Source organism: Fulmarus glacialis, unplaced genomic scaffold, assembly GCF_000690835.1.
Source record: "Fulmarus glacialis isolate BGI_N327 unplaced genomic scaffold, ASM69083v1 scaffold118, whole genome shotgun sequence".
NCBI classification, from domain to species: domain Eukaryota; kingdom Metazoa; phylum Chordata; class Aves; order Procellariiformes; family Procellariidae; genus Fulmarus; species Fulmarus glacialis.
In genome coordinates, this window is record NW_009229854.1 from 9,214 (window position 1) to 35,516 (window position 26,303).

At 35.6% G+C, this 26,303-nt stretch overlaps 1 protein-coding gene across 1 annotated transcript; it reads left to right on the forward strand.

The window, feature by feature from the left end:
• Nucleotides 1-3,831: 3,831 nt before the first annotated feature.
• FGL2 (fibrinogen-like 2) lies at nucleotides 3,832-7,996 on the forward strand. The gene is made up of 2 exons (XM_009583981.1): nucleotides 3,832-4,529; nucleotides 7,290-7,996. Exons 1-2 carry the CDS (start codon nucleotides 3,908-3,910, stop codon nucleotides 7,994-7,996), a joined length of 1,329 nt encoding a protein of 442 aa, XP_009582276.1. The 5' UTR covers nucleotides 3,832-3,907.
• Nucleotides 7,997-26,303: the final 18,307 nt, after the last annotated feature.

Here is a 26,303-nt window from a genome sequence, read left to right on the forward strand (position 1 = left end):
TAGTTCTATGTAATCTGTATCTCAGTAAGAATATTAACAATTGAAATCAAATGCAATAGGACTGCCTTCCTTTTTGTGCTCTGATGTGTTCTCATAGACACCTGAGGAAGTTGAACAGGCAGTCCCACGATCCAGTGGACAACATAAAGACTGCTTGCATGAAGAATGACTACTGAATCAAAAAAGAAAACAACTGAATTAAAAAGAATCCTAAATCAGAATTTATTTCTCGTATGGGCTTTTGGTATATATTCCACATTGTGGGAAAAACTGAAGATGAATCTAATTACTTTTCATCCTCTTTTTCAGCCAAAATGTATCACAGAATCACTGAAGTCTACAAAAACATCAAAAATATTACTGCAGCAGTTGAATCTTAACACATTCCACCTCTGCTACCAGAATGGTTTATACGAATGAGCCTACATGTGCTTCAGGTTTGTTCATACCAATCATTTGAACTGCTTACACAAACCTGGATGTTTTGCAGCAGCTTTGCTGTAGGAGATGTTAACTCCCAGCACAAAGCCAGAAATCAAAGAGATGGCAAGCTGTCGTGTTTTAAATTGCCATAGTCACTAGTTAAACAAACATCTGCCTACAGTCTTAACTTTGTTGTTTTCTATTTGACCTACATTCCATTATCTGCCAGAAAAAAAACCTTGCTCTAAAAAATCATGGGAAATGGTTCATGCTGCTTTTGATAAACTTTGAATAAACAGTCCTAAGACAAGTCTGCTAAACCAAAATATATTACTTCTTTAACCTTGCAACCACTGGGTAGTTCTGGGAACAGAATTAAAATCTTCAGTAGAATTTAAGAATATAATGAGCTCTCAGTTATTTTCTTTAACTTTAGGAAGATATGTCTGTAAGATTAAGATACCTCTTCAGTCCACAGAAGGAAGAATAAATTCCTAAAAAGAAGACTAAAAGAGATGAAAAACTTCAAAAAAATGACCTCTAACCAAACAAAAGACCTTGGTAGAAAATTCTTACTTGTGGTCATCAGCTGTTACTCAGATCCTTTCACAGTTGAAAAAGATTGGCTTTTGGGTTTTGTGATTGCTTAACTACTTTAAAGTTTTAAGTGTTATACAGAACACACTAAGGATCTGGAAAAGCCCCATCTGGGAAGAAACTTTGTTTATAAACAAACTGCAGTTCTCAGTTTTGATCTGATCCAATATTTCTGCCACTAGTTAAGCTGCGTCAGCATCTTACAGTATAAGATTGTTCAGTGCCCCTTCTAAGGGCAAAGACTTGTGAAAAACTCAGTTTTGAAAGTTTGCTTAATTTATCCCAAGGAAGATAAGAGGCACAAAACACAAAAAAGGCTGTGGCATACTACTTTGAGTTCCTGAAGAAAGAACAGAGACCTGACAAATTATTGGGAATGGACATTCCCTGACAGAACAGGAAGAAAGACCAGTCCTCAACTACAAGACTTCTCCAGGCAGGAGAAGCACACAGATATCTTATGGAGAAATGGGTCTTTCGGGCTCCAAACAGACTGCTAGTAGCCTAGCAGCAGACTAATAACAAAATCAGGAGGATAGCACAGCATCTCAGGATTACAGAAATCTCATCCAAAAGAGGAAGTAAATATCCCAAAATGAAGATATATAAGGGATCAAGGAATGAAAGTCTCAGAACAAAGATGTTTGAAAGGCTCAGATACCTCACGTTACTATCTTAACTTTCTTTTCTTTGACATTCAGCATTACTAGAAATTTCTGCCCTTTAGTTCTAATGATATTTTAGGCTTTTAATGCAGCACAACAGTCATAAATTATAACAATATTTGATATGCATTTAAACATTTCAAGGCAATTCATAAGATGTGATCTACCAATGATACTTATTATTAATTTTACAGATACAGAATAATTTGTCCAATCCAAAGTCAGACAGCAGATAGCAGAGTTCATTGTAAACCGAACAAACAGTGTGGGGGGAATGTGGCTTCCCAAATAATAAGGATTTAGGAACTCTATTATATTTCTAAAGCCCCTCAAAAGAGGCTGGTATAGCTTTCCTCAATTTGACAGTTGCAGCCATACAGGAGAACAAGGCTCTGTAAATACCTGATTTTAGACTGATAGGAAAAAAAATTAAGGATCCTATCAATCAAATAAAAAATTTTAGAATTTTACTCACAAATTAAATTCATACATTTCATCTACTGTTACAAACATTTCAGTTTTGATGTATTTTTAACAAAACCAAAGTGATGTCAATGTCTTACACCCAATTTGCAGTCCAGGGAGGGGTCTTTTGCCTCATTCCTCGGGAACTAGCATGATCTGAAAAGGATACACAGTTTTGCCACATAACCAAAAACACCATGGCAGGTTCTGGGGTGTTCATTTAGAATATGGGAAAGGTAGATTCAAAACGCATTTCCCAAGAAAGTGCTCAGACCATTGCGCTATGCAGGAGTCTGAAAGAATTGTTGTAGCAGGTTAGACAACTAGGGTTTTTTTACGAAGTCTTCCTCCTGTATTATCAATATAAGCCTGTCGTTTCTACAAAAGCTAGTAACATTCCAGAGATCATGAACTTACGGAGTATATGTGTGACTAATGTCTGTTTAATGTTTAATCTGTATTATGAGTAATTTCAAATAGGGTTTAGGGAAATAAATTGTTCAGATTGGACTAATTAAATAAGAACTGGTGTAAAAGTCCTTTACTCATGCAAGTTATTTGGCTTTTGACTGAGCTGTGAATGCACAAAGACATGTCCATGTAGCCTTGCTTTGGGGCACAAGGAAAATTACATAGATCATTAAAACTGCATAGGCACCACGTGAGGATGGCAAAGGTGGCTGTAGAATAAAAATGAGGAAGTACATGGCAATTGTCACCTAGAGCTGAAGTATTCCATTGGGTGTGATTAGTCATGCAAAGTACATTATTAACTCTTAAAGCTGAAACAAGACACAATAAAAAGAAAAGCAGGAACTGAAAATCAGGAATACAGAAAAAATACGCCAAACTGATGGGCCCATGGGAGCTCCTTCCCTAGCTCCCTGCCTTGCTTTAGATTTAGAATTTGGGACATTATTCAGAACACCAGGATTTGCTTCAGGTTTTCTGGACAATCAATCCAACAGCTAGGATCCCAGGCATCAAAGTGGGGGGTGTCTTTCACTTCACTTAGAAAGGTTCGATAAGTACTCAGAATCAGATAACAGTGAATTTTAACTGTGATGTCACATAAATACCATGAATATTCCAGATACCTATCCTAAGCAGTGCCAGCAAAATAGGAAGAAGAAAGTACTGCTCATCCTTCTTAGTTTGTGACTTTATCCTGAAAAATGTTTGGAACCAAAACTACACGTGTGTTTCAACAGGCTTTGGGATTTAAATCATTTTCATGAATATACCTATTCAGTTAAAAAAGTTTTAGGAGGAAGAGGACTCAGTATCAGTGAAGCTATTGGTGTGATAAACCTCAAACTGGGAAAGAGACTGTTTTTCACCTTTTCCACCTGCTGTGGTAAAACTATAGTCTAGTTTTGAAAAGCAGTTTTAGAACACTCAAATGTTAAGAAACGGATGTTAGAAGACTATTATAACAAACAGCTAAGTGATTTTTTTCCTCCCAAAGAAACTCCACGTACAACAAGGAATGAAATTAAACTGCATAAGTGATCAGCACACATGCATTTCATCATTTTGCTTACATACACTAGTTCTGAGTCAGGAATACTCACTGAAACATGCTACTCTTGCAAGCACTACCTACTTTGCTCTGCTATTAATCACTCGTGATGCAAGCACTCCCACCCATTTCTGAGAACAGTGTAGGCAGTCTGATAACTCACAGGCTTCAAGCTGCCTTTATAAAGTTGTTCCACTTTTGCATACTTCCTCGTACTGCTAGTTTCTCTGTGAAGATGAAGCTGCTCGTTTACATAGTCTTGCTGAAGACAGCTCTTCTTGCTTTAACAGATGTCTTTGCAGTTGTTTTAGAAGATGAGGAGGATGCTAAAGAAGGAAAAGTTACTGAGACTTGTCCTATAAAGCTCAAAACTAATCGGAAATGTGATGAAGGAGAGGATTGTCCGTATCAGATAAATCTGCCTCCGATGACCATGCAGTTACCCAAAGAATTCAAACTGCTGGAGAAGACTCTCAAAGAAGTACAGACCCTTAAAGAAGCAGTAAACAAGCTGAAGAAATGCTGCCAAGATTGCAAGCTGCAGGCAGATGACAACCAAGAAAGAGACACTAGTAATGAATTCCTGCTACCTAATGCAGAAACTCCAGCAGAAAACAGCAAAATCCAAGATAACAGAGTAAAGGAACTGCAAAGCAAAGTTAACAGAATGGCAACCAGCTTAAAAAATGCAAAGAACCAGATTCAGACACTGCAGGGTCGTTTAGAGAAGATGAGCCTTATAAATATGAACAATGTAGAACATTATGTTGACAGCAAAGTTGCTAATTTGACGTTTGTTGTGAACAGCCTTGATAACAAATGTTCCTCTAAATGCCCAGCAATGCAACCAAGACCTGGTATGTAACCTGTTAATTCTTACTGCCTGTGTAAGCTTTCTGTGCATTTTACAAATATTAGGTAAACAATTCTAAATATATTTTAACTAAATAGCTGTGCTATTAACCTCACAAGTTAAGTATTTGCTCTTTTAGTGTTTATTTATACTCCTGTAAAACATTTCAGCTGCCACTAGAGGGTTACTGAGAGCTGCAGGTGTTCTGTTCCTCCTAGAATTGGACTTTATTAAGGGATTTAAAACATGAATTTTCAAAGGACTTTTTTTTTAATTCAATTAATAAACATGAAAAATTAACTTATTATTTTACACCCTACTACCCTTCATTAAGGTTATTAAACATCAGTGAACTACATATATTTTCTCCTTGGATAACAAGGGGTAAATTTTCTCTTGGTGTGCCTTAGAAAACTGTACAGATTTTTTTCAATGTGAAACTGCAACTATTCTGAAATGGTCTGCAAGTCATTATTAAACATCAAGTGAATCTAGTAAAATTTTTAAACAGATGGATAATAAAAGAATATTTCTATTCTTTCAGAATATATCTGAAAGGCTTGGCTAAGAAAGCTTATTAACAGTACTTCTCAAGAGGGTAATGTACGTACCATCATTTTAATACTAAACCCTCAGCATGAATCTAATATCTAAGCACTATAAAATAGAAAACAGGGGATATCACTGACAAACACTTTTTTCTATTGCTTTTTAATTGTTCTAATTAAAATTAAGAAATAGAACTAATAATTTCTTTCTAATGTTGACGGTTATTAAAGGAAGATTAATTTTTTTAGGTCATAAAGTATTTATATCACATATAAGAATCTTCGAAAACAAGAAATATTCGCAAGATTGTCAGTGTATTCTACCACTCAGATATCATACATATGAAGATCACATATCATATACATGAAGATAGGCTCTCTAGAGATAAAGCGAAGAAAGATCAGGCTGCTTTACAGTTTTTAAGCCTCTGTTACTTAGCATTCAAGTTTAAAATAAAACTGTTCTTCTGTGTACCCATATTGAAAATTTAAGGATCTGCAGATGGTACAGTGTATGTACCACTGAAATTCTTGAAAGTGTGAAAAGAGCAAATGAATAGTAATAAAGGTAATGCTTTTACTATATCAACAATCAGCTTAAATGAGATATAAATCAGTATAAATCAATTACTTTAATTCAGATATAAAACATTCACAAAAAATGAGTGACATTTGGTATATTGATAATGGACAATGAATCGAATTCAAGTACACTACTTCATAACAGACTAAATTAATTTTAGTTATTTCTCACACTTATTGAAATGTTGGGTACTGTTCATAGCATATGATCATGTAGATATTCCTTATATTTTACAGTAACTGATGCTAAAAGTGTTTGTAGCAGCAATACATACATTATGAAAACTAGCAACGATAACAGCTACAACTTTTTCCTATACAGGAGCCATTCCAACTGAAAGTAATAGCAAAACTTTATTTAAATAGGAGTTTAATTGGATTATAAAAGCATTTTAGCTGAAATGTATATTCTCTGTCAATATCTGCTCTGAAGCTTAGTCCACCAAAGATCTTACACAAAGTTCAGTGAAATAAATGAGAATCTATTGTGGATTTAGATTTGGCTTTTAAGCCTTTGATTTCTATACTTGGTGCTTTCATCGATGTCCAGTTTTCTGTACTGGCAAACAAGGAGCCCTGAGTCTTATCCCCCCCTGCAGCCTGAGAACACTTCTCCTTTTCAAGAAGTAGTTTAATTGTTTAAATTTTTCTAGAAAAAACATGCAATTCAAGCCTGCAAATGAACATGCCCATAAACTCAAATCTGCAATAGGAATGAACATTATGGTTTTGACTCTTAATGCAGAACTTCTGAGAGCTCTCTGTCACTTCCTTAAGTACATGGAATTATAATACCATGCTGTTGAACACAATGTCATTACTGGATGACATTGTGGATCAAAAATGGATTTTCACTCTGCAGGAAAAACCTGGGGCTATTTTTCTTCTGAATAAAATATATGACCCATTGGTGGGAAAAAGCTGTGTTAATGGTAGACGCTAAAACTTTTCCCTACTGTAAAGCCAGCAATGCCACATACACAGGAAAGCACCATCACTTGTCTAGCTTCATCTTTCTAGGAATCACAGTATTACTACAATAGATGAGACAATTTTATTACTTTTTTTGCTGCTTCCTAAAGTACAGTCAACATTAACACATGAAACATTCCTAATGATGTTATGTCCTGTATCAAATTATGTCAACTGAACAATAGCCAGGTTAAAGTCTTTCCCATACGAACAAAGCTTTTTCTCTGACATACTGCCAGATGAAGATTTAAATTATAGACAGTATGTGATGGTATACATTTAAATACAAAAAGCAGCAAGCTTGTAAACACAAAGCATTAGAAATATGGAGTGAAGAAATCAGGCTGAATTTACAGGAGGTAATGAAAGGGTAAAGAGAAGGATAGAGAAAAGGAGAAAAGAGAAAGCAGGCAATCAAAATGACCCCATATTAGGCAGTTTTGATAAAAAAAGTCATTTAAATGGGCTTTTTTGGACATCTATCTGATGCAGAGATCCTAGGTGGCATCTATTATAGAGTAAACCTGATGGAAAAAATCTGTTTCTCCCTAGAACTGAAATTGCTGTAACGCTATTTCCTATGTAGAAGTCTCTCCAATCCAAGTTTGTTTATTTTTAAATTGAAATTATGTTTATTCTAACACTATCTGTTCTTCCACCAGTTATACAAATAATGCAGAGAGACTGTGCTGATCATTACACAGCAGGCAGAAGGAGTAACGGAATCTACAGGATTAGCCCTGACCCCAGAAATGATAGCTTTGAAGTTTATTGTGACATGCAAACACATGGAGGCGGCTGGACAGTGCTGCAACGGCGTCAGGATGGTAGCACTAACTTCAACAGAACCTGGAATGACTACAAAAATGGCTTTGGAAACCTCAGCAGGGAGTTTTGGCTGGGGAATGACAAAATTCACCTCCTGACAAAGAGCCAGGAAATGCAACTGAGAATTGAACTTGAAGATTTCAATGGTATCAGAGAGTACGCGAAATACGAACACTTCTATGTGGCCAACGAATATCTAAAGTACCGTCTAAGCGTTCATGGCTATAGTGGCACAGCAGGAGATGCCCTTCACTACAGCAGACATTACAACCATGATCAAAAGTTCTTTACAACTCCAGACAAGGACAACGATAGGTATTCTTCAGGAAACTGTGGAGCATACTACAGCTCTGGCTGGTGGTTTGATGCATGCTTGTCTGCCAACCTCAATGGCAAGTACTACCACAAGAAATACAAAGGTGTTCGCAATGGCATTTTCTGGGGCACATGGCATGGTATTTCTGATGATATTCCCAGTGGATATAGGCAAGCCTTTAAATCAGTAAAAATCATGATCAGACCCAAAAGTTTTGTGCAGTAATTCTACTCCTTTCTCTTAACTAGTTTGCATTGGATTGCACTCAAAATCATACTTACTCAGTATTATACTCAGAATTCAAGTATTCAGTTATGTTTGGCATAAAATAGTTCTAGACAAAACAGCATACTTCCACATAAATTTTTAGAGATGGTTTGACCCATATAATATATTAAAAACAGCATGAATATTTCTGAATAGTTATTGCTAAAACAGCACAGGTTAAGTCTTGGTATTGTTATGTAAATATTCTAAACATTGCTTTTGGTGCTCTTACTGACTGTGATATACCAGATTTTATGATTTAAAACTTTTAAATGGTCTTCCAAAAATTGTGTCTGAATGAAACCTACATTTTAACCTGAAAATAACTCAGAGGTATAACTGATAACATACAAGTTTGTCAACACTTAGAATGAAAATTAGTCTCTCTGAAACAGCCTGACTTTTTGTATCATCTATCCTTCACAACTTTAAAGGTATACCATGGCAATATCAATATAAATTAGGAAGAGTACTACAAATTATTATTTTTAAAGGACTAGGAAACAAAAGGGCCACATGGTTTGCCCAAAGACACAAAAAAAGCCTTGAAGAAAACTTAGAAAATGAAGATGATTCCTCAAATCCTATCCTCTTTATCAAAGATTATTCAAAGAAGTTGATGAAAGAATTGAGTAAAAGCAAGTGGAAATAATGTAGAGAGCACATAATGAAAGACAACATTTCTTGCTCATCTTGGTTCCTCCGTTCAAGCTCAAGGTCCTATTTGTCATTTGTGGGAGAAAGGAGCTGTTATGCAGCTTTTTGCACATTTACATAGGCAGGTAGACAGGCAGGAAGAAGACACATCAAGAAGAATCCATGTCTTTGCATTAGTGCCTCTAAATACATACAAAAAGAGTTTCCAGCGCCATTTTGTTTTCCCTGAATCTTTTAGGTAAGCCAAATGTTACAACATGACTCTTGTAGAGACTCAAGCTCTCATTTAAGTACTTCTCGCTCTAGGTACCATTAGACCTTAAAATTATAAGAAAGATTATAAATATTTCGTAAGATACGAAAAGATTGTGTTCTCCCCATTTTCTGAGCACCCCTTTTGTAGCCACAGAAACATGAACAACCCACTGGCAATTACAAAATTGAGAAAATTGAAAAGAGAATACGTGAAAGACTTTTTTTCCCTAAAATATAACAAATTAAACAATCAAATTTTCAAACACTTCAGGAAGTGCAAAGAGGCTATTTTGCTGTATTGCTTATGCCAATCTTGAGATGCAGATAAACTATACTAAGACTGTATTTCTTTACCAGTTAAAGTGTGGTCTTTGCTGGCATAGGCTTTTTGGTTAAAAGAGACATACCAAAAAAAAAAAAAGCATACACCTGACCTAATACTTTACAAATATGACCTTTACTGTTTTTTGAGATGATAACAAGAACTACTATGGTTACAAGTTATGCAAATGATCAACAGTGGCAATTGCTAAATTGTAAAATATTAATATATATATTTTAAAGAAGTAAATACTTTGAAGGATATTTCAGTGTGAAGTGTAATTTGGTTTATTATATTTCAATTTTAAAGAGTAACAGGAAATTTTAATTGCAAGATGTATAATCTTTGCTTGAGAACATGTTTTGAAGCTATAGAATATTTATTTTGGGATAAAAAATGATTGTCTAAACAAAAAAAAGGCAACTTAGGAAGTATTGGTTAGAAGAGCAAATATCTAATTGCATATGATTATATTTAATAATTTTGCATGAAATGCACAATTTGCTCCTATTCATTATCTGGTAACTAGCTAAGTATGACTTACAGCATCTATAAGCTTCTACTTGAAAATGTCTTTTTCCTGCTAAGTTGTTAGAAAAGGAACTGTCCTTTTTTCATCCTGTTTACAGGAAATTTCGTAAAACACAGAAATTTTAATAGAATAAGTAAATGTGACTAATATCACCTACAAAAGCCTTGTCTGATGTCTTTTAAAAAAAAAAAAAAAAGAAAAAAAAAAGAAAAAGGAAGTGTAATGTTGTTACACAAATCTGAATATTACCTGCCTGGAACTGTTGTAGCTGAATCTCCATCAATGTGTACTAGTTTTACAAAGTGTAACTCCATCTACTTGTTGCAAGCATTATTTTTGTTTTTTCTTGGTGTAATAAAATTAGGTCATACTGTTAAAGCTGTACTACTGTCATAGATGTTTATGGGGACTATAAAAAAATTTCTCATAAATTGTTTTATTGATTTTCTGTAAAAAATGAAATAATAAGAAAAGACAGAAAACTTTAGATGACCAACAAAGACAACCATGTGACTTGCCAGGAGAGCAATTGCTAGTAACGAAAGTTCTTAAGAGATCCATTTTATGACACTTCAGCTGCCAGATAATACCAAAGGCTGAAATCTCAGACATCTTTTTGAAACAATTCATATTTTGAAAGAGAAAAAAGTAATTGCCCAACCAAGAGTTTACACAACCTGTATTTTTAACATGAAAGAGAAGAAGCAAACACATCTGTTTTTTGTATTACACACCTTTCAGATCATATGCAAGTTTCATCAAAGCATGTGAATAGAAATAATACCCCAAATTAAAGCACACAATTTTTTATATAAACAAAAGCACTTGGTCTCTGCTTAAGGCTTAATAATGCAAAACATGTCTTTCGATTTACAGAAAACATCTATGTAACACTGATTATCATAAGAAAACCCTTGTGGTTTTGATCTTGCTAATATTTAAATTGCGAATTTTAGTGAAGAAGATTACTAACAGTGGGTTTGCTAGCAAAATTCCTATGGGTTGTTTCCAAAAAATAAAGGCATAAACCCATCTGTTCAATGTGATCAGCCAAGCAGACTGTTATGTCTTGGCTTTCTATGCGTTGCTTAAACAAAAAAAAATCACAAAAAAAAAAAACCAGAGAAGAAATTAAAAGAAGGCCTGAAAGCAGTAATTTTTCATTTTTTTTTCTTCCCTTTTTTGTGCAAATATCTGTTTCCTTAATGGTGTTTTTTGGGAAAACCTGCAGTTAAACTCAGAGAATGAGTTGCGAACAGCAGGTAGTTTGACAATTTGGTGGAAAATAAACTTGCATTTATATGATTATTTTCAAAGGAAATTAAGATGGTTCTCAATCCATACCTAGGACACTGTGTTTATAACTTAAACCAAAATCAAACAAAAAAAAAACCAACCTGCCAAATTTACTTAGCTTTTATGACTTACATGTCATAGAAAATCAAAACAGGAAGGATGTGAATTTAAGTTTTCATAGAAAAAAAAGATGAGATAGGAACTAAATACTGGCCTACCAAGAAATAGATTTGAAATATATTTTTATAAATGTGATTTGTGTTCTTTTTTGCAGGAGTAAGAGAAAAATAATACGGTATATATGAGCCTGAAGACATTGACATAAGTTTCAAAGAAAAATAGCTGAGCAATACCATCCACAGGCCCTGTTAAATGCAAACATTCCACTTACTAAACTGATCTCTTTCATTCACAGCTTTAATGAAACTTTTATGGAGTTATAATACTTCTGCCAGAAGTGAATTTGGCCATCACCCTCAATAGTAACCAAAACCAGAAAACAATGTTTTAAGATGATGAGTCAAATTCAACCCTCACACAAGTCATGAGAACAGGATATGAATCAATATTATTTTTTAAGTCCTTGCTCATCAATTTTTCTGATCTCAGTAAAAAAAGCATCTGTTTGGAAAATAATCAATAGCTGGAAAAAATATCCCCAATTACCTAATTATGTTTATATAAAGACAAACTGTAAGTCTAATTAATATTACACTTCTACTATAGTACACCAACATTTAGAATTACACAGTAGAAAATAATAACTATGTTTTATGCACTTATTTTTAAGCAATTACATGGAGTCAATGATTTTTATGGAGAAGTAGGATCCATTTTGAGAAACAGAAATTCTCATTTCTTTCTTTGGACAGAATATAAAAGCCCCTCTGCTTACCTCTGCAGCTCAACCTCTATATGCTAAACTTAAAGATAAGGATTCTTTCTCATGCAAATCTTTAAGGCTCTGTTCATTAAGGAGTATTTGGACACAGGTTTTTTGAATAAGGAAACCAGAAATCACCTTTTTAACATTTAAAGTAACGTAATCTGTGTAGCAGGTGATTCTCCACTACTGGACATTTTTATCAAATGTATGTTTGGTTAACATTGCTCTGGCTTCCTCACCACGTGGTTGTGCTGACATAAACATCGTAAGCCAAGGCCAGACAGACTCACGATTTTAGTACAAGATTGCCCTTTTTTGGAATATCAGATCTCAAATACATATTTTGGGTGAGAAAAAGGGAAGAGGGAGACAGCTTTGGAACATAAGACAGCAATATGCTTTAAGTCTCATGAGTCTCAGAAATTGTTGAGAAAAGGCCAAAACACAAGAAGATGCTGCATTAAAGATTATTCCTTCTCCTAGTCTCGCAGCTTTAGGAAGCTGTGTTTCCTCTGTGTGAAACATGAAAATCTGCACTTGACTTTGTAACAGCATAGAAGAAACAACACATCATAAATGCTTTCAAATGTGCTTTTCAGAAATGAACAGAAATACCATTTGCTTTGTGATAACATGAACACATGCAACAGCTTCCTGGCCTTGTTTCCTCACAATGTCACCTGCAAGCGGTAAAAAGAATCTCTCAAGAAAAGAACATATTACACTGGCTCTGTTCCCACTCCTGCTGTTTAAAGGCATCTGTAAATTAACCCACTCCTCTACAGCTTTTTATAGGAGTTACCACCAACAACCAACTTACCTATCGCAACGACCGATCGGTTTAACATTCGCTATGCAAACTATTGCTTGCTTGCTGAAAGCTATTGCAAAAAACCCCAGACTCTAGCTTACAGACACGTTATCATCCCTAGCTGACTCCCCAAGTGACCATAGCAACAAAGTTAAAAAAGGTTTATTTAATTAGCAGTCAGATTCCTATGGGTAGAGGTAGAGGCAACATCTGTCTTTGCTGTCTGTGCCAATATATTTATACAGCTTTTTTGTTGTGCCAAGAACCTTTGAAGCATGTAATGTGGAGTGTGCCAGGATCAGCTCAAGTTTGAAAATGTTGTTTGCATTCAACAGCTGTGTTAAGATTTTTACATCTTTTATAGAGCACATACATGTTTGAAGAGTATGTGTTTGGAGAGTATATGTTTGGAGAGTACTGAAAAAAATTATCCACTGCTATGGTTACCGTGCAAAAATATACCGATGATCATACTTTATAAGAGTAGAAAACACACTATAGTATGTATATGTGAACAGAAATTAAATTGGTGCTCATATAAAAAACCCCAAAATTTCTATCTTCATCTACCAAGCTAGCTTTTCTAGGAAATTTTTCATTTAAAGATATATCAACATTTTTTTTAAAAAAGGTAAGTTGTTTACACCTACCACTTAACCTAAGTTACGAGAGAATTAAGAAACAGCTTGTTAGCAAAAGAAATTGGAAAAGGCTATATTTTCTAGAGTGGCATTGTTAGATGTTGGAATGCCATTGAAGAAATATCTGAAATACTGATTCTTAGTATTTCTATTTGAAAGCTGTAGCCAACCTTTACGTGACTTTCTCTTCTTTCCTGCAGCACAGATGAGAAAAAAGAGAAAAATGAAAAGTACCTTTCCCCTCTTAAACCACATTCAAACACTCAACATATGCATCATTCCATGACTTTAAAGCTCTTCCAGCTAGCAGATCCACATGAATCAGCATCAGATCAGCAGAAGCAAAATTTGCTTGAGAAGTCTCTGTCACTGTACTGTTCATTTTTTGGTAAACATGGAGATTTTGCTCTGTGTTTCCAGTAGAACCAGGATTTTGGTTAACACCTTTACTAGTAGTTCAACCACTTTTGGCAGTCAGGAGTAAGAAGTTCATTAATCTCAAAAAGTCTCCAAGTTTCAAAATAGACATGAAAAATATTCATGAAATGTTCTTTCTGCTTCCTGATGGATGGTGGCAATGGGATGCTTGGACACCAGCAAAAAGAAATGTAGCATGATAGTGACAATTTCCATAAAAAAAAAAGCAGGGCAAATGAAAGATTTGGTGCTGGTATCAGATAGGGGACACAGTCCATTTTATTCTTATAGGATACAGAGTGCAATAGTCTGCATTAGACCAATCAGAGAAATCTCCCAAAGGAGTTTATTCTTCTGCAGGTTTAGATTTAGCACATAAATGGACGACGTTCATTAGCAGAAAGGGATTATTGTAGTACCTTCCAAACAAGGTATCCACTCACTGAATCTGGAAAATAGCAAAGCACTTTTCATTCACAAGTACACTATTTCATGGAATGAATAGTTCCTTCATAGTGTCTACTACAAAGACATGCAAGACAAATGTTGCAGAATCCTTTTTCTGGTATTGTTTTAAAAATAGATGTATACATTTGAGTGAACTAACAACTATCTTTCTAACCCAAGAATATATCAACAAAAGGAAGAGAAAGAAAAAGCACAGCATAGAAAAGCTCAGAGACATCACTCTTGAGTAAAGCCTAACAAGAACTGCTAATATAGTACTAACTGAAAAAGACCTTAAAGTGGGACCTTTTTTTTTCCAGAAAAACAAGAGCTTGTACCTAATTTATAAATAAAGAGAATTAACTAAACAGAATTAAAAGATACTAGGCTCCATGACTGATTTCTCCTTCTAACTGAAAGAACCTGAAGAATACTAGGTTTTGCATAGTCTCTTGAATCAAAAAGATGAACTAGTAGATTTTGTGAGCAATTCATCAACTTTGTTAAATCTTCAAAATTTTACAAAGATAAAGTGGATGGAAAACTGTTCCTGGAGCATAGCTGTTAACAATTCACTATCAAATTGGAAAGATGTAGAGAGTAGGGGTCTTTTTTGTGTCTGGAATTAATTGTGATTTGGGTAACAATCAATAATTAAGCAACAGAAAAGAATTTGAATACTATAATAGATTACAAGCTGAACATCAACAGCATCATTATGACAACTGATGTTTTATTTATTTATGTTCCCATTAAAACGGGAAAGCCTGGATGAAGGGAGGAAAGGACAGAACAACTTGAGTGTCCAGAGGGAAAAAATGCTACTATACAGTGCAGGGAAGGGCAAAAATTATGGGGACAAAAATGAGGAGAGCGGGCAGGACGCAATTAATTAATCAATGTTTTTATTTTCATTCTGCCAGTCTTGTCATTTTGAGCATTTAATCCAGTTTCATGTCATGTTCTGTTGCTTTTTTTACTTGTTGTGGTTTAACCTGGCAGGCAGCCAAACACCACACAGCCACTCACTCACTCCCCCCACCCCCAGTGGGACGGGGAGAGAATCGGAAGGGTAAGAGTGAGAAAACTCGTGGGTTGAGATAAAGACAGTTTAATAGAACAGAAAAGGAAGGGAAAATAATAATAATAATCATCATAATAACAACAATAATAATGATAGAATATACAAAATGAGTGAAGCACAATGCAATTGCTCACCACCCGCCGAGCAATGCCCAAAAAACAGCGATCGCTACTTCCTGGAACACGCCTACCATTCATATACTGAGCATGATGTCACATGGTATGTAATACCCTGTTGGCCAGCTGGGCCAGCTGTCCCGGCTATGCTCCCTTCCAGCCTCTTGTGCGCTTGGCAGAGCATGAGAAGCTGAAAAGTCCTTGACTAGCAGGGTACTTAGCAACAACTAGAAACATCAGTGTGTTATCAACATTCTTCTCATACTAAATCCAAAACACAACATTAAGAAGAAATTTAACTCTATCCCAGCCAAAACCAGGACACTACTCAAATGGCAAGTTCAGTATGTCCTGTGCTGCTTTAGCAGTAACAGTAGGTTTGTAACAAGGTTGATGTAAGGATAAAGGGAGAGGTAAAATGTATTATATTACCATCTGTTGAAAAAAAAATCATAAAATTGCCTGCAAAGGATAAGTATAAATTCAGACCATTTTGCTGAAGCTAGCTACTAGTGAAATATTCATTTTATAAAATTAATAGCTCTTGAAATTTAGACAATGTACATTACAGAAAATTCAATACATATTTTGCTGCCTTTTAAGAATCAAATTACATATACATATACAGTGCATATATAATGCACTAAATTCCAAATGAAAACAGCATCATTCATTGCATCTCAATGTAGCATTTATCCAAGTAATATATTTATTTCATCACATAGGTACTAGGGAAAGTTTTCCATTAAAGTTATTAACATGATCCAGATTGATTTATTTCTAACGGCGTACACTAGAAGAAAGCGTGATATGAGGAAAGATTCACAAGTCAAGAAAATCAATTAGAAGTGTTAGAGCAAAGGACTTTATTTCAAGGACATAACAACAAAGGCTAAAAGAAGTGGAAAGTTCATTCTGTGAATGTGTGACAGTCCTCTAACCAACAGCAGTAGAAGTACTGAGTTAGGCTGATGTCAACTTTGTAATAAATAAAAACACTTGGTGTCAAAAAGCAAGTCATGATGGACTGAGTCGCTTTTATTCAAACCTCTGTCCAGTTTTTAATATTTTTACCTAACCCACAAGGCTAAACAATGTTACTATATGTTATTAAAAATGAAGGAGACAGAGTGTGCATATTTGACTTCTTGCTATTTATATGTTTGACTATCTGCTGTTTACATGAGAAAAACAAGACTGGCTTGACTGGAAGGTTTACTGAGAGAAGCGATATATCAGTTCTCAATAAATCTTACAATATCAAAAGGTGTCCCTTCTGATAAGTATTTGCTGCTATGCAGGCATAAATGAGTAGCCAGTAAACGAGATAATATGATACAATTCTGCTTCTGTGGAAAAATTCTGAAAGCTATTCCAAGAAGCTGAAGCCAGTGTCAATGCAACAACCTCTATGGTGACCGAAGTCATATATTTATCTCTGAATTATGTATAAAGTTCAACAAAGGAAAACAAACACGTCAGTGGAAGAGAAGAAATGTGAATAAGTGATGAAAAGCCAAATTGATGTGTAAAGCACAAGTACGAACTGTTAAAAATTATGGTAAGAATAAATGAGTCATAGTTCCCTTCTAAAAATTGACAAAATGACCGAAAGACCTCATTTATGAAATCTTATGCAAATTGCTTACTTTGGTTTTCCACTGCACGTTTTTTTCTTGAGTTGGGAACAACTTCTAATACTAAGGTTACCCTACATTTCCCATTAATGGTTTACAATGCTATCAGACTTAAACAAGTTGGCCTTAAATTTGACATGCAGAATAATCTCTTTGGAAAGATTTTTTGGAGAAAAAAAAAGTCAGCCAAATGATCTGATAATTTTCTAGAATAAGTCTAGGAAAATAAGTTTTCACCATGATTAAAAATAAGGAAAACAAAGCAGAAATGTAGAATATATTTTGGAATGTTATACCATTTAGTTTTGGTTTATTTTATTTGGGGAAGGGTGGGGGGTAAAGATATCTTGCACTAGGCATATGATTCTTGTTGACATACCAAAAATTCTACCACAACTGAAAATCTATAGAAAAAGTATGGGAGTAACTGGAAAATAAAGTACTCCCCACAGTGCAGTTTCCATACTTTCAGTAGAGGAGGATTTCTGTAAGGTGAGAGGTCAACTCTCTTTGAGACTTGAGCTGTCCTGGACTTTTGCAGCTGCCTTGGACTGAGAAAAAAGGGGTTTTGTGCTACAACACTGGAAGCTGTGGGCTCACCATATACTGGCACTGTACTGAAAATGAAAATCTCTCTCCCTCCTGTATACTTCACTTGAATGCACAAGAGATTAGAGAGAGATTGACTGTGCAGCTTCATGCTATGTTCAGTATGATCTAATAGCAGGATAGGAAAGGGGTAGTCCTATTTTCCTCTTCACTACAAATTCTCACCCCGTCCTTTGTACTGACCTTAGGTCCAAGGCAGAGAGGTCTAGCAAACCAATCTGACAGATCCAAGCTGGAAAGAGCCCAAGGTAAAACAACTTAAAATAAGAACTTTAAGACAAACATGAAGAACGAACAAAGCCTGCTTAGGATATGAGTTATGTACATTTTTGTTACAAAGAGGGCAGAAGTTGACTGTTCTCCATTGTCACCGTGGGAAAGGCAAGAAGAAAGCTGCATTATTCACTCCAAAGGAAATTTAAACTGGGATTTAGGAAAAACTTCTTTTTTTAAAACTCTAGCAATGATGAAATGCTGGAAAAGGATACCCAAAGAGCTATCTCCATCAATGAAAGTTTTAAAGAACAAATTAGACAAATATCTGCAGAGAATCTACTTCAGTGTAAATTTTGGATTAGATGATCTCTTAATGTCTCTTCTGGCACTACATTTTTAAGGATTCCATTTGATATGTAATTGATATCTTAAATGCTAAAATATTTCTAGTATTCTAAAAATTTCCTTAACACAGAAAATTCTGCAAAAGAAACTGAGTTCCGAAAGGTTTCTTCTATCATCATCAGTTATTAGTGCCTCAGGAGCCACTTACCTTGGATTTTTCCTGCAGCTATTGAGCCTTTCTAAAAATCATGATGCCATTACCTCTATAGCTAGAATACTACAGAAACAAGACCTCTCTATTCTCATTCCCCTTAAGGCCATGATCACTGAAAAAAAAAATGTGGTTATCTACTAAGCACATCATCCCCAGCAAGAATAGGCCCCATGCATGTTTCTGTTTCACAAAATGTTCTTACCACTTAGAAAAAAAAACAGAGAAGAAACAGGGAAGCTACAGATAGCCTATGATAATAACCTTCACTTACTAACAAACAAAATATACGTTTCAGATTAATTGATTTGGACACAATATGCACTGTTATAGACAGAGAAAGCTGGGGTACATGGTACCTCATCTAAACACTGAAATGCAGGACTTGCTGTTACATCAGTGGATCCCTCATCTCGGCTATAAACTGTTGGAGCTAGAGCACAGATAGGTTGCTCCTTCTTGATTTCCAACTCTGTGTCACTGGAACTGGAACTTTCTTCACCAGCCTGACTCATTGTTTGAAGTTCTAGGAAGTAACAAAAATACCAAAATACAGTTAAGTAGATCCAGGGGTATATATGACTGTGCAAGATAAATGTGTAGTGTAAAGAACACAACATCAACATGCGAGATCCACGTTCAAACAACAGAAGTCACTACGTGAGCAAACTAGGTGGGTCTACAGTTACAACTTCATGAAAGACTTGTAAGAGGCTGCACTATCACCCTATCATTGTTTGAGTATTTTTTAAATCCTCTAATAGTTGGCTATGTTACCATCACATAAATGTTAGACAACATGCAAAACAATATTTCTTAAAGAACAGGCATTGAATAATAGGTTTAGGCTGGAAAAGGCCTCTGGGGTCCTCTAGTCCAATCTGCTGCTCAATGCAGCGCTAACCTCAAAACTAAATTGACTTCCTTAGCGCTTTGACCAGCTGAGTTTTGAAAATCTGTTGAACTGGGGAGTCCAGCCGTTTCCTTCAGGCGGGTCCTTATAAAGGAAATCCCCAAGTGGATGGGACTCCTATAGGTGTAACTGCTATGAACTTTTCTCTGTCATTTCCGTAAGACTAATCCAAGAATGCGTTTCTCCTTCTCTCCACACAACATAAGCCCACCCTTCATGGCGTCCCTTGACCTTGCAGGGAGTAATTACATAGAAAAGGAACCCCTTCACAGAACATAGAGATCTTGAGGACAAGAACTGGTCTAACTTGTGTGAGTAATATCATTAAAGTTATTCATGTCTGTAAGTCATTGCATAGCCATACTTGAAAAAAAACAAACTCAAACCGAACAAATAAACCCCGAAACCATACAAAATGAGAAAACATGATATAAAATCTGAGAATAGGAGGTAAAAAAATACTGGAAAAAATAATTATTCTGAGATGTCAGAGCTCCTATGTAGTACTAACGTTTCAGTTATGTACCAGGTTACACTTTCAATATCTGTGACCCCTGCTAAAATAATATGACCCTGAAAAATATCCAAGTGAACTAATTCAAAAGTAATAATAAAACTCATAGGATTCAAGCTGTATTTTGATCCCTAGTACAGTGTGGGAATCCCTTTTTTCTCCCCCAAAAGAAGGAGCTTTAAAAGAGGCTAAAATCCAAATTTTATAATCGTAGCTTGGTATAAGCTTTATCCTGAAGAAAGCTCTTTTTCAAATTCGTTAATACAGTTTTTTAATAAATACACGGAGAGACAAAAAAAGAAAGTTGGAACAAGTAGGGTTGTTGGAAAAGATAACTTTCTTACAATTATATTTGAGAAAATCCCACTTTTATAGCTCTCATTTAGGAATAGAAATCTCTAAGATTCTTGCATTAGGAACAGCTAGATCATGGACATTTATTAATTACTTCTGAGCAAGATGAGACCTAATGTCATCAAGTTACTATAACTTCATGTAACTTCACTTTGTGTTTACTATCTCAGTCCAGCACTTAAGAATTACGTTCCCAGGCATCAATCATCAGAACTGTCTGAGGTGTGTGAAAATGCCGAAATGGAAGAAGGAAATGGGAGGTGGAATACAGGGGGATACAATGCTGCTTGTACCCTGATAAGACAGCAATGTCCATCAGGTTGGTACTTGTCATTATATCAAATGCCAATTAATAGCTGCCAAAAACATCTTCTGGCATAACAGTATCTTAAGAGTTTTGTATATTCTAAGAGTTTTAAAATATTGACCTTTTGCATGAAGGCAGCACGAAACAAGACACAAACATTCCAGGAGAAAGATATAAGAGATATGGGATGCCTAAAGAGAGGCAATAAGCATCTTGCAGAGGGAAGATAGGGGAAGAAGGACTTCTGAGGCACACAGAAATCTTGCCATGACATAGTGAGATAGGGGAGCCATAGAGTATTTGTAAAGCAAAGCACAGTGGAAAGTGGAGACGGAGCATACATGGAAGAATTCAAGAATTCCTTCACAAGTTCACTGAACTTGGCTGTAGATGAAATGAATGGACAAATCAGTATCACAGTATTTTAGTTCAAAATTTTGAGAGAAAGATTGCCAACTTCTGCAAATGTTCACCTGACTCCAGCAGGTCTTTCTAGATTAATTATTATGCAGAATAACTATTATGCAGAGAACATTATATTCTGCTGTAGGACAAAATCATTATAAAACCCGTATCAGCTGCCAAAGATGCAGAACCCGCCTCAAATTAGTCAGTCTTGACATCATTCAGCCTTTCACATAACATATGGGAGACCTTTCTCTTTTAAAAAAGAGCTTTTTATTATAAATCAAGGACAATCAAAATTAAAACTATAATAAAATCAAGAAGAAATTTTGAGAATATTTCAATAGTATATACCAGATTTCTCCAATGAAACAACCAGAGCAATTTTGCATTCCAAAGGTGACAGTTAAGAAAAATATAATTTCTTTTTATAATTGTGGTGGGAAAATGGATATAAAAATGTTGTGTTGTGTGTATCCACAAAGTTTTGAAAAGTCACTTGTCTATAAAGGTAGTGAAATTTAAACTGGCAAGTTTATGACTTTCTTCAGTGCTGTTTGGAATTCCTTCAGGAACATTTTGACTTTTAGAGAGATCTCAGCGGCTGTATTTGCTTATGGAAAAAAAAGCAATTTCATGATCCCTCCTGGAGGAGTCAAAACATTGTGAAACAACTGTAAACATCATAGAGGCCAAGAAATAAACTCTGAAATACTGTACATAAATATGTATACACATTTATAAATAGAGAGCAATTTTTCATCTATAAAGAACCGCTGAATATTTTAGCATATGCATTACATGTTTATGGCTGCTGCTGCTGCTTTATTTGTTCCTCTAAACATATTGGAAGAATTTAGACAGAGGGAAAAGCACAGTGGCGGAAACTCTAAGCAGAACAATGCCAAAACCTGAGAGCTTCATGGGTGTAGGCATTTTTGTCGATACTTGTATGTGAAACATACAGTTGATGCCAGTCTAAAAATACACTTCCTCGCAGTACGGTAGTACAAAAGAGTCCATGCCAAGACTCCAATTTGCTGGGCAGGGAGAGAACAAAAACAATCTTCTGAATCTGAAAAGTTTATAATATTATGTTAAGACACAACTATAGACAGCTGAGACAGAGGAAAATAATTAGACAGCATTAGCTAGTGTGATAAGCGCTAGTCTTTTTAAGAGGGAAGGGGACAGACTGTAACAAAAGATATGTACGATTATGGGACATTAAAATAAGTTTAGTGTTCTTCAATTACCTACTACATAATTAAATTTAAAATTCAGCTTATACAAAATTGGATACATAAAGTTCAAAAAGCAAAGTGGAAAATCTGTATTTTTGCAGTATCTGACAAATAAACAGTCTAATTCAAACACAAATGAAAGTCGGCATGATTTCTAAATTTACAGAATAGTTCAAAAAATATGGATGTTTTCAAACTGTAGAACTGCAAATAATATCACAGCCTTGACCCAACACACAGAATTGCAGAGAAAGGGAATTACTGTTTTGGAACCTGGGTCAAATCAGGTTGAGAACTGTCTTGTGAAACAGCTTCAGGACAGCAATAATAATAATAGTCTGAACTCAGATTCCCAAGACTAATGCCAGCATCTTTACTTCAGTATCTCTCTACCAAACAGCAATGTTCATATACAAGTCAGTGCAGAATCCAGATAGGTGACACTTAGCTGCATTGACTCTTTCCAGAGTGACAGATGCAAAAAGTAGTACAATTTCATTATGAAGAGGTGAAGCTCCACGTATGAAGATGCATCAACTATACTAATTAAGAAGACACTAAATTTATAAAAATCTCTATTGAGGGAACTATACTTCAAGTGATCGACTTCATTGACATATACTGAAGAACCCCTTTAAACTTTGTCTTAATCCCTTGCATTTATAAAGTTGTAATCATAGAATCATTTAGGTTGGAAAAGACCTTTAAGACCATCAAGTCCAACAGTTAACCTAACACTGCCAAGTCCACCACTAAACCATGTCCCTAAGCACCACATCTACACATCTTTTAAATACCCCCAGGGATGGTGACCCAACCACTTCCCTGGGCAGCCTGTTCCAATGTTTGACAACCCTTTCGGTGAAGAAATTTTTCCTAATACCCAATCTAAACCTCAGGATATTTATCTAAATCTTCATGCTACCTCATTTTGCACAGAAATCTTAAAAAATAAAAATTAATCTGAAAACAAGACAACTGACTTAGCATTTCACACTGAATGAGTTAGAAAAACTATGTAATGTAGTCGGAACATCAGAACGGCCTTACCTAGTCAGACCAAAAGCTGATCTAGCTCTGCATACTGCCAGCCAACACCGGATGCCTGGGGCGGGACAGAAGAATTCACCAACCAGAGTGTGGTGATGCTTCCCTGAACCCATCCCCAGTCCCCTTGAAATCATGCAAAACGTTCAGTATCTGCAGAATCCAGGGGAATGGAGATTTTCATCTTACCTCTGCATGACATAAGTAACCAATGCTTTTTGTTTGTTTTGAATCTGGCTCCTTGATGCCATCTAGTTCTTTTACTGGATGAGTCACTGAATAATCACAACCTTTCTATGCCACTAGGTTTTTTCTAACGTTGTATCTTCATTTGATAATCCTTTTTCTAGGCTGAAGAAGCCAATCTACCTGCTGTCACTGGCATGAAAGCCCTTCTCTGCCTTCCACTGTCCTTGTCATCCTTCTCCAAAACTTCTCCAGTTCTACCATATCCTCTTGAAGGAGAAGGGAAGAGTTGAGAGCTACAAATAATATTAATAACATAGGAGTACCATGGATTTATTCAATTGCACAGTGCTCTTCTTTTCATCCCCTAAAATTTTGTTTTCTAATGCTTCTTCCCTGAAGTTAAAGCTTACAGTCTTGTAGGCAGCAAACCTTCTGTTTTAACTGGGCAGAGCCTGTGCTTCAGTGTAAAGGGATGTGTCTTTGAGCAACAAAGCTATGCCAACATTAAATGATCACTGAAATTAAAATTACATCATGTACAATAGCGCATTATAATATGCATGTAATTCAGAATGGATTGTTTGATTAGACTGTACAACCTCACAGACAACTGCTTTAGGAAAATGAGACCACACCACATACCTAAACTGCCTTAACAATTTCTGTTTTAAGTTCTGTTGTTTCCCCTTGTTTTCAAGTCTCCGCTATTTGGGATGGAATCACCCTGAGTCACACAGACTTTATCTGCTGGAGGTCTAATTAGATATGGCTAAGATAGGGAGAATTTGAATGGTAAGACTCGCCACTTCCCTTTTCATGTGGTTTCCATGAGGAACTTGATTTTCTCAGAAAATTTCTGGTAGCGTGACAAACAAAAAATCCCTGAAATCCAAACCATTGTGTGCTTTGGAGACTGCCTCTTTCTGCCATCCCTGAGAAGAAATTGTTACCATCACTATACACACACTAAAACACCGAGAGGAAAACAAACAAAACACGCTTTGCCTGCCCACTGAAACCTAGACACGCCTTGAGAACTAAGAAGGCTCAAGGAAGCAGTTCAGAAATACATCACTGATAAAATACAAATTACAAAATACAAATAAAGGAACTGAAATAGCGTAATACAAATATTTCATAATAGAAACACATGAGAATTTTTAATAAACTTGGAAAAAATATCCTGACTACAAAATTCTTAAGCCTTATGATACGGAGGAATGCTGGATGTTAACTTAAAAAGAAGTGTTCTCGCATCTGCAGGTAGGAGCCTCAGCATGAGCATAACACCAGCAAGAACACTCCTGCAGGGCGGCCCCATTTTCCTGAGCGGTGAAGTCACATTATTTCTTCATTACAATTATAGCAAATGGGTGAACTTAATCCTGCCTAGGCAGACTAAGTCTATACCCTGTGGGTACCTGAAGCAGTCTGATCTTATTCTGTGATTAATTCCAAATATGAAAGTTAGAAAAATGTATTCCTTCTACAGCCTCTCTTGTATATCTTTATATTTAATTCCTCTTCACTTGAAATCTCTCTCTCTCACTTAGCTTAGGCTAAAAGCGCCTCTAATAATGCTTTGGCTTTAAAATCTATTTTATAACACTTTATAAGGTCTAGTTTTTGTTATCTTTTGCATGAAATACAGAATATTCTTTGGCTTACAACAACACTGTAAGTAACCATCTGGCAAAATGGCTAATAAGCATTGTAATTCATTAAGGAATCACGCAGGCATCTTGACATTGGAGCTTCAATTAAATCTTCATTTATAAATTTGATATAGTTTTCTTTCCTGGACATTAGGAAAAATTTCTTTACTGAAAGAGTGGTCAGGCCTTGGAACAGGCTGCCCAGGGAAGTGGTAGACTCACCATCCCTGGAAGTATTTAAAAGACGTGTAGATGAGGCGCTTAGGGACATGGTTTAGTGGTATGGTGGTGTTGGGTTAACAGTTGGACTCGATGATCTTAGAGGTCTTTTCCAACCTTAATGATTCTATGATTCTATGCTTCTTTTCCTACAAGTGACAAATCAGAAAATTAAAGATGAAAATAAATCTCATTTTACTGTTGGACTCTGCTACATGCCATACCAGCTGATATGGTGTCAGCTGGAATTCAATATCAAGAACAGGAAAATGAAACTGAATCAATATTATAGCCAAAATATAGATGGCATAAGTAAAACATTAAAAACATGAGGTTTCGTATGTATGGAGAAAGAAGAACTTCTTCCTAGCAATTACTTTTAATCTGTTTTCTTCAGTATTTTTAACTGTATAAGTGTGCTTAGACTGTATCTAATGAAAAAAAACAACACAAAACAGTGAAATATATACATAACTAAGGCTTAAGCATCTTTGAATGGTTTCTTCAACAAAGTTCTCAATTACGCAAAACTCGACAATATTAAAGATGATGCATAGCACAGTACAGAGTCAACCTGATAAACCTCTGCCTACACGAGGAGCGTCAAATATGAAGATACTGGGTATTTGGTATTATAAAGGGGCAGCGGGAAAGCAGCACTAACGTTTAAGAGGAGGTAGGAGACGATAAGGAACAGCAGCACTGACTTTGGGGAGAAAGGGGTGGCAGCGGTAAGCCTCACCTAACCAAAGACGGGATTCCCTTTGAACAGTTGGTTAATAGAGTTATTTGTTGAATTGGCTGTCATCTAGTGGAATTACAGCACATTGCACCACATTTCTTACAGATCTGTAACTGTTTCCCTGACAAATTATCTAACTTTCAAATTTGGTATTTGGTCTCAAGAGTGAGAACTTTGCAGTATTTTTCCCAAAA